Source organism: Nesoenas mayeri, assembly GCF_963082525.1.
Source record: "Nesoenas mayeri genome assembly, chromosome: 4".
Taxonomy (NCBI): Eukaryota; Metazoa; Chordata; class Aves; order Columbiformes; family Columbidae; genus Nesoenas; species Nesoenas mayeri.
Window position 1 is genome coordinate 77839612 of NC_137540.1, and position 8390 is coordinate 77848001.

An 8390-nucleotide genomic window follows, 5' to 3' on the forward strand; every position below is an offset into this window, starting at 1 on the left:
GGGGCCGGCCCGCGGCTCCACCCCCCCGCAGCGCTCCCCCCGCAGCGCTCCCCCCGCAGCGCTCCCCCCGTGGCGCTCCCCCCGCAGCGCTCCCACCGCGGCTCCACCGCAGCGCTCCCGCCGCTCCCGGTACCGGCCCCGCGCGGCGCCACCGGCGGCCAGCAGGGGGCGGCCTCGGCCCGCGCGGGGGCGGGTCCGGTGCGGAGCGGCGCTGGGCGCCCTCCGGGCTCCACGCGCGTCCCGCGCTGCCCCGGGGAGCCCCGGGCGCGGGTACCGGAGCCCCAGCAGCGGGAGCCCCCGGCGCGCGCGCCCCCGCCCCGCGGGTCCCGGCCCCCCGACCCTGCTGTAACGTCGTTTGCGGGGACGGCGTCGCGGGGGCCGTGCGGGGGGTGACGGGCGGGCCATCAAGTAGAATTTGATTAATATGCAAATAGGCAACAGGGAGAAGGCGCGCGGGAGACAGCGAGTAATTAATCACTAGTTAAAAGAAATTAATACCAACAGCAGAGGTTGTCAGGAAACAGCGGTTGAGTTAATCATCCAGAAAATTGGAAGAGGAAGAAGATGAGCGTGTGCGGCGGGGAGGAGCGGGGGCTGAGCCCGGCACAGCCCGAGGCCCCGGTGACGGGCGGCAGGGGCGACAGGGGTGACGGGCGGCAGCGGTGACGGGCGGCAGCAGTGACGGGCAGCAGGGGCGATAGGGGTGACGGGTGGCAGGGGTGACGTGCAACCCGAACCTCCCTGGGCCCATTCCCCGCAAGCAGGGGCGGGTGGTCCCGGGGGAGCCGCAGCGGGTGCTGGGCAGGGGCCGTGGGGCTCACACGTGTGTGCGGTGCAGCCCCAGGGTCCCCGCTCGAGCTGTGTGCCCGGCTGCCTGTGCCGCGATGGGACACGTGTGCTGTGCGCACCGCCGGCGTGTCCCGGTCACGGCTGTGCCGCGATGGGACACGTGTGCTGTGCGCACCGCCGGCGTGTCCCGGTCACGGCTGTGCCGCGATGGGACACGTGTGCTGTGCGCACCGCCGGCGTGTCCCGGTCACGGCTGTGCCGCGATGGGACACGTGTGCTGTGCGCACCGCCGGCGTGTCCCGGTCACGGCTGTGCCCGCGGCAGCAGCTCTGGGCCCCACATGCACACTGGATGCCTGGCTCTGCTCCCACATGTGTGGGTCCTGGTGTCTGTCCGTGCGTGTACGTGTGCCCCCACACCGTGCCCGTGCTGGCGGTGTGGGCAGGCGCTGGCGGTGGTCCTGGTGGGCCGGTGGTCCCGGTGGCCTGGTGTGGCCGCGTGGAGCGGTGGGAGCCGGTGGGCACAGGGCTGGCGGTGGCAGCGTGCCTGATGCCTGCACCGTCTCTGGCAGCAAAGCCTCCTGCGGGGCAGCCGGGGGCGATGCCAGATGCTGCCAGGCCCGGCCAACGCTTCCGCCTGCGATTAGCTGCCCCGGGGGAGGCTGGTGTGGGGCAGGACGGGGGCGGAGGGGCGGCAGCCCAGAGGCCACGGTGAGGGAACTTGGCATCCATTGTCTGCCCTGGGCCGAGAAGGGACAGGGGCGTCTGGAGGTGCTGGACTGGCTCGTGCTATGGGGACGGATGAGATCCTGGTGGAAAGGGGGTTGGTGGGGCAGGGCTGCCCGGCTCTGGGTGCCGCGGTGGGGCCAGCACCGTCCTGTGGCACAGAGGTGCGATCCTGATCCCCTGGTGGGGCAGGGCTGCCCGGCTCTGGGTGCCGCGGTGCGGCTGGCACCGTCCCGTGGCACAGAGCTGTGACCCTGATCCCGCCAGCTGCTCCCGTGCGGTCGCCGAGGGACCCGGCCCCGCCGTGAGCTCATCTCTGGGGCTGGACTCCGCGTAGCCGCCAGGAGCTGCTGGGGTCGCGGGGAGCTGCTGGCACAGGTCTGGGGGGAAACCTGCCCTTTCTGGGTCAGCAGAGAGTGAGCAGGGGGTCACAGTCCCTGGAGCCCTGCCCAGGGAGTCACCCGCTGCGGTTCTGTGTGTGAACCCAGTGCCAGGTGTGTGAACCCAGTGCCAGGTGTGTGAACCCCAGGCAAGGGTGTGAACCCCAGTGCCAGGTGTGTGAACCCCAGTGCCGGGGTGTGAACCCCAGTGCCGGGTGTGCAGCCCCCCCAGGCCGGGGTGTGAACCCCAGTGCCGGGTGTGGGAACCCCGGGGGCTGCAGGGAGGGGGTGGAAGGTGCCAGCCCCAGAGCAGGCCCAGGGAGCGGGGGTGCCGGGGGCTCCTCAACCCCCGGGGTGCTGGGATGGGGGCCCTGAGCCCGGGGGATGCCAGGCTTGGGGTTCCTTAACATCGGGGGTGCCAGGGTGGGGCAGCCCGGGGGGGTTCCAGGGACCAGAGAGAGGGAGGCAGGATGGGACCCCCGGGGTTGCTCCCCATTGTCTCTTGCCCCTGCCGCGCTATCTGTCCCTGCCGGTCCCTGCCGGTCCCTGCCTCCACGGGCAGGGGCCCATGTCCCCCCTCCCCTGGCCGTGCCCCCGGGTCACCCCCTGCCGTTACCGGGCAAGGGCGGGCAGCGGAGCCGGGGGGCGGGGCAGCACCGCGCATGCCCCACGCGTGTCGGCCCGGCCGCTCCTACCTGTCAGATGAAAAGCAATTCCCCGCGGGGATGCTCAAAGGCACTTTCAGGCTAAATCTCATTTCTCCCCCTCCCCCCTCGGCCGGGCGGCTGCGGCGCGGGGGGAGGGGCGGGACAATGCAATTAAAACCGGAGAAAATACCGGGGGGGGGGCGGCTCTGCCTTCGGAAGTTTGCACCGCCGTAATTAGATCAGCGGGGGCTCATATGGACGCTGGAGGGACCCGCAGCCGCGACGGGCGTAGCTGCGGTGACAGGGGCCCCGGGGGACCCGCCGGGGACAGGGGCGGCAGCTGCCCGATCCCCCCGCGCGGGCTCCTCCCGGCCCCCCCGCTCCGGCTCGTCCGAGAGTGACATCACCGCTTCGCGCAGTGACGTCACCGGGGCATGACGTCACGAGGGGTGGTGTGGGCTCCAGCGGCCGGGGCGGGTCTGCGGGGGTGGTCGGGGAGCGAGGTGCCGCCACCCGGCGCTACCCCGGCCCCGCTCCGGTCATGCGTGGGGCAGCGGTCACGGGGGGACGGGCGCTGACGCCGCCCGCGGAACGTGCCCCCGCCCCCTCCCCCGCGGGTTCTGCGCCCCCCGCAGCCGACATGCGGGTGTGGGCGTGGGGCTGGACTCACAGACACCCCCAGCTCCCCCCGCAGCCGGGGCGCAGCGCGGCCCCGGAGCCGCTTTGGGGCCGTAGCCGGGACCCCCATCCCCTGCCCTCGCCCGGGCCGGTACCGGGTGACCTCCCCCAGCCGTGCTGTCCCCACGAGGGGGCCTTTCGGCTCTCGGGGGCGGCAACGCGGGGCAGCGGGGGACACGAGGTCCGCAGTCCCGGAGCCGCGCGGCGAGGCCGGGGCGCCCGCGGGGTGTCTGGTGCCCCGTGCTCCGGCCCGGGGCTGCGGGGTGACCTGTCCGCCCGTCCCGCCGCCAGAGCCGCTCCGCGCTCCTCGATAAGGTGTCGCCTTTATTCCAAATATGTACAGCCGGCCGGGCCGGGACCCCCGAGCCCCCGGCTCTGCGGCCCCGGGGCCACGGACGGGCCTGCGGGACAGACACGGTAGAAAATAACGTTAAAATTTAAAAAAAAAAAAAAAAAAAAGGAAAAAGGCGAAAAATTGCACCAATTGCCCCCGGGGGGGCAGCGCGGCCGCCCCGTCCAGTCCGGGGGCTCGGTCAGTCTCGGTGCCGGCCCGCGACCCCCCGGCCCCACCGCCGCCGCTTCAGTCCCCCACGTCGATCTCCTCCTCCGAGAGCTCGGCGGGCGGCGGCGGCGGCGCGGGGCCGGGCCCGGGGGGGCGCGGGGGGTCGGGCAGGGCCGCCAGCTGCTGCAGGGCGGCGGGGGGCAGCGCCTGCAGCGAGGCCACGTCGGCCCGGAGCTCCTCCAGGTCCCGCTTGAGCTTGGCGCGGCGGTTCTGGAACCAGGTGATGACCTGGGCCGTGCTGAGCGCCAGCCGGGCCGCCAGCTGGTCCCGGTCCGCCGGGGACAGGTACTTCTGCCGCAGGAACCGCTGCTCCAGCTCGTAGATCTGCTGGTTGGTGAACGCCGTCCGCGACTTGCGCCGCTTCTTGCAGGCCGGGCGCTGCCCCAGGGCGCCCAGCGGCTCCCGACCTGCGGGGACAGCGGGCTCAGCGCGCCGGCACCGGTACCGGCACCGCGCCCGTACGGGCACCGCGTCCGCACCAACACCGCGCCCGTACCGGCACGGCGCCCGTACCGGCACCGCGCCCGCACCAACACCGCGCCCGTACCGGCACCGCGCCCGTACCGGCACCGCGCCCGCACCAACACCGCGCCCGCACCAACACCGCACCCGTACCAACACCGCACCCGTAGCGGCGCCGCACTGGTACCGGCACCGCACCCGCACCAGTACCGCCGCGCCTCGCTGAGCCGAGCTTAAGCGACCCCAGCCGCGCGGAGCCCAGCCGGGCCCGTCCCTGCCCCGCCAACCCCCGCCGCACAGCACCGACCCCCTCCCAGCCGTGAAACGCCGAAACCGGCCGAACCGACCCCACCCGGGTCGCGCCGAGCTGAGCTGAACTAAACCGAGCTGAACCGAGCCGAGCCGGCCCCAGCTCAGCCGCACAAACCAGACCGAGCCGCGCCGAGCCCCGGGCCTACCCGCGGCGCTGCCCGGGCGTGGCGCCGCTGCCGGGATCCCGGTACCGGAGAGCTGCCCGGGCTGGCCCCGCGCCGTTCCGCAGCGGTCCCTGTCCCGCCGGGGCCGCCGCGGCGCGGGGCCGAGCCCACCCGTGTCCCGCCGGCGGCGCGGTCCGGCGGTCCCGGGACTCCGTGAGCCCGGTTCGCTGCCGCGGGGCCCGCACCGCGCCGGGGCCAGCATCCCGTAACGGAGCCCCGGGAGCTCCGGACGGCGGGGCCGGACCGGCAGTGCGATTGGCGGCCGTTCGACTGTGCTTTCACCCATCGATTTTCACGAGCCCCGGTGCCGGTGACTCCCCGGTTCGTGCGGGCGCCCCGGGGTCTGGTCCCCGCTGCCGCTCTCGGCGCGGCCGCGCCGCAGCCCCGAGGCCCCGATCCCGTCGCCCTCCGGTGCTGGTGACGGTGGAGGACAGAAACCTCCCGTGATCGCGTCTGCCCGCGGCACCGGTACCGGCTCCGCACGGGCCGCAGAGTCCCGGTCCTGCCCCCCGGGAACCCCCGGCCCCGCCGCTGCTGTGAGCGGGTCCCTCCGTGCAGCGGCCCCGGTCATTCGTTACCGAAGCACCGGGATCTCCCGGCCGTGTCCGCGGGTCTGTCCCAGTAACGGGGTTTTACGTCACTCGCGAACCCCGGTCGCTCCGTTTCTGTCTGTCTGTCGGTCCGTCGGGGCAAAGAGGCTTTTTTTTCGTTTATCACGGGACCCGCGCTCTGTCCGGCCGTGTCCGTCTGTCCGTCCGTCCGTCCGAGCAATGGGATTTTACCTTAATTACGGGAACCTCGATCTGTCTTCTTTCTGCCGGTGAGTCCGTCTGTCCGTGAGTCCCGGTTCACTCGCCGTTAGCCGCGGGCCGCCCCGCTCGGACAGAGAAGGAGTTTTGTTTTCGCTGATTACAAGGCCCACGCTCGGCCCGGCCGTGTCCGTCTGTCCGGCCGCGTAACGCGGTTTTACCTCCATCCCGGGAGCCCCACTCTGTCCCGTGTCTGTCCGTGGGTCCGTCCGAGTAAGGGGATTTTTTTTCCTTTATCGTGGGACCTGCGCTCTGCCCGGCCGTGTCCGTCTGTCCGCCAGGCAACGGCTCTTTTCGTTAATTACCGCAGCCCCGCTCTGCCCGGCCGTGTCCGTCTGTCCGGCCGGGTAACGTGTTGGGTTTTTTTAACCATAATTCTGGGAGCTCCAAGCTGTTCTCTTTCCGTCCGTCTGTCCGTCCGTGCAACAGCTTCTTTTCGTTAAATACAGGAGCGCCGATCCACCCTGCCATGTCTGTCTGTCCGGATAAGGGCTTTTCCCCTTCGTTAAGCCCCGCTCTGTCTGTTTGTCGGTCCGGTTCGTTAGTTAACGGAGAACCGCTCGGCCCTTCCCTGCCCGGCGCGGAAAGGAGGGTTTTTTTCGTTAATTACCGGCGCTGGGCTCTGCCCGTGTCCGTCTGTCCGCCCAGACAAGGGTTTCTTCGTTAGTCGCGGGGCTGCACTCTGCCTGTCCCTGTCCGTCTGTCCGGCCGGGTAACGGATTTCTTGCTTAATAACGGGAGCCCCGCTCTGTCTGTTCATGTCCGTCTGTCTGGCGGAGCAATGGTTTTCTCGTTAACGGCGAGGCCCGAGCTCTGCCGATCCATGTCCGTCTGTCCGGCCGAGTAAAGGTTTTTTTTTCTTCGTTAGTTGCATGAGCGCAGCTCCGCTCGTCCCTGTCCGTCTGTCCGTCTGTCCGGCCGAATAAAGGGTTTTATTTGTTGGGGTTTTTTGTGTGTTTTTTTTGTTGTTGTTGTTTGTTTGTGTTTGTTTTTTGTTTCTGTTAATCACAAAGCCGTGTTCTGTCTGTCTGTCTGTCGGTCTCGGAAAGGGTTTTTTCATTAACGGAGGAAGCCCTGTTCTTTCTGTCCGTGTGTCCCTCCATTTAAGGGATTTTTCGTTATCGGCAGGCGCCGCGCTCCGCCCGCGCTTGTCTGTCTGTCTGTCCGCCCGACGGATGACTTTCGTCTGGGCCGCAGGGGCCCTGTTGCCGCTCGGTTCGTCCGTCTGTCCGTCCGTCCGCTCTCACGGCGGGTTTGTTCGCTGGGGTCGAGCCGACGACCGTCGCGGCCGGTTCGTTCCCGCGGGTCTATGACCCACCGGGTCTGCCCAGCCCGGTGTCCCGGGAGAGCCGCGGCCGGTCCGGGGAGCGGCTGACGGACCCCGCCGGGAGCCGCCGCGGTTCCCCGGCCCCCCCGGTAAGGCATTTCTGCCGGAGAAGCGGAGCCCGGCCGGAGCCGCCATGCCCGGGGCTCGCGGACGCTGGCGACGCGTCGGTAACGGATTTTCGTTGCCGACGGGACCGATCCGTCGCTCTGCCCCTGCGCTCGGTCACGGTCACGGCTCGGCGGGGCCGGCTGCAGCCGCTCCACCCGGTGCAGCCCGGTCGCCGCCGCGGGACCGATCCGCCGCCCGGTACCGCAGCCGCCGAGGCCCGAGGCCGGGTCGGTCCCCGCGTGTCCCAGTAAAGCTGCCGCGCCCGGGCCGGCCGGTCCTCTCGGGGCTCCGAGCTGCCCGCGGCGGTGTCTCGGTCCCACTCGCGGCTCACCCGCCGCCGCGGAGCGGATTCGGCCGGGACTCGCTCGCGGTACCCGTGTCCGGCCCCGGGCCTCTCCCTCCCTCCGGGCCGCGGCCGCCGGTGCGGCTCCGGGGAGCGGTGTCGGGGCTGCCCCAGCCGGGCTGCCGCGGCCCCGCACCAGCACCGGCCTCTCCCCGGCCAGCGGCCGCCGGGTCTCTCGGCCGCTCACCGCTCCGGCGGACCAGCGAAACTTACCGGGGCCGCGCCGGGCTGGGGGCGAGGAGGGACCCCGGCACCGCCACGGGCCCGGCGGCGGAGCAGTCCCGGAGCCTCCCGCCCGCCGTCCCAGCACCTGCCCGATGCCCGCCCCTGTCCCCCGTGGTCGCGGAGCCCCCGCCGCCCCGGTACCTTCGGCCGCCTGCAGCACGCCCAGCTCCAGCCCCTGGAAGGTTTTGCTGGCGAGCTCCTCCAGCGCGCAGAGCGGCGAGGACGGGGCGCAGCCGCCGCCGCGGGGCCCCGCTGCCTTCTCGGGGAGCCGGGCGGGGGGCGCGGCGGGGCCGGGGGGGCTCCCGCCGCGGGGCCGCCCCAGGATGTCCTCGATGCCGAAGGGGGTCAGCGGCTTGTTGGAGTTGGCGGGCGGCGGGAGCTGGTCCAGGGCGCTCCGCCGGCGGCCGCCGCCCGGGGGGTGCAGCGGGGGGGAACCGGCCGCCTCCCGCGCCGAGGTCATGGCGCGTCCCCGCTCCCGCACCGGGGCCGCCTCAGCACCGCGCCCGCCTCATCCCGCCGGGGTCCCCCCCTCTGGCCGTCCCGCCCGCGCATCAAGCCGCGGTCGCACTTAAACCCCGTGGGCGCAGCCCGCCCCCTCGGCGGGGGCCCGGCGGCCGCGGGGAGCGCTCGGCCTCCCGGAGCCGCTCGGCGGGGCTGGGCAGCTCCGCGCTCGCCGCCGCTCCCCTTGCCCCGCGGCCCGGCTGCCGCAGACTTAAAGACCCGCGGCCGGGGCGGCAAATTGGGCACCGGGAGGAGGAGGAGCCACCGGCGGGGGCGGGGGGCGCCGCTCCCTCTCCGCCGCTGACACCGGGATGCAGACGGGGCGCGGTGCCGCACCTCCCCCTCGTACAGCCATCTT

At 72.2% G+C, this 8390-nt stretch overlaps 1 protein-coding gene across 1 annotated transcript; it reads right to left on the bottom strand.

Annotated features, from left to right (window-relative positions):
- Positions 1-3266: 3266 nt before the first annotated feature.
- On the bottom strand, positions 3267-7991 carry LBX2 (ladybird homeobox 2; the record flags this gene model as incomplete). Its single annotated transcript, XM_080343469.1, has 2 exons — positions 3267-4188; positions 7673-7991. The coding sequence occupies 2 exons, from the start codon at positions 7989-7991 to the stop codon at positions 3800-3802; spliced, it is 708 nt and encodes a 235-aa protein (XP_080199595.1). The 3' UTR covers positions 3267-3799.
- Between the last annotated feature and the right edge of the window lie 399 nt (positions 7992-8390).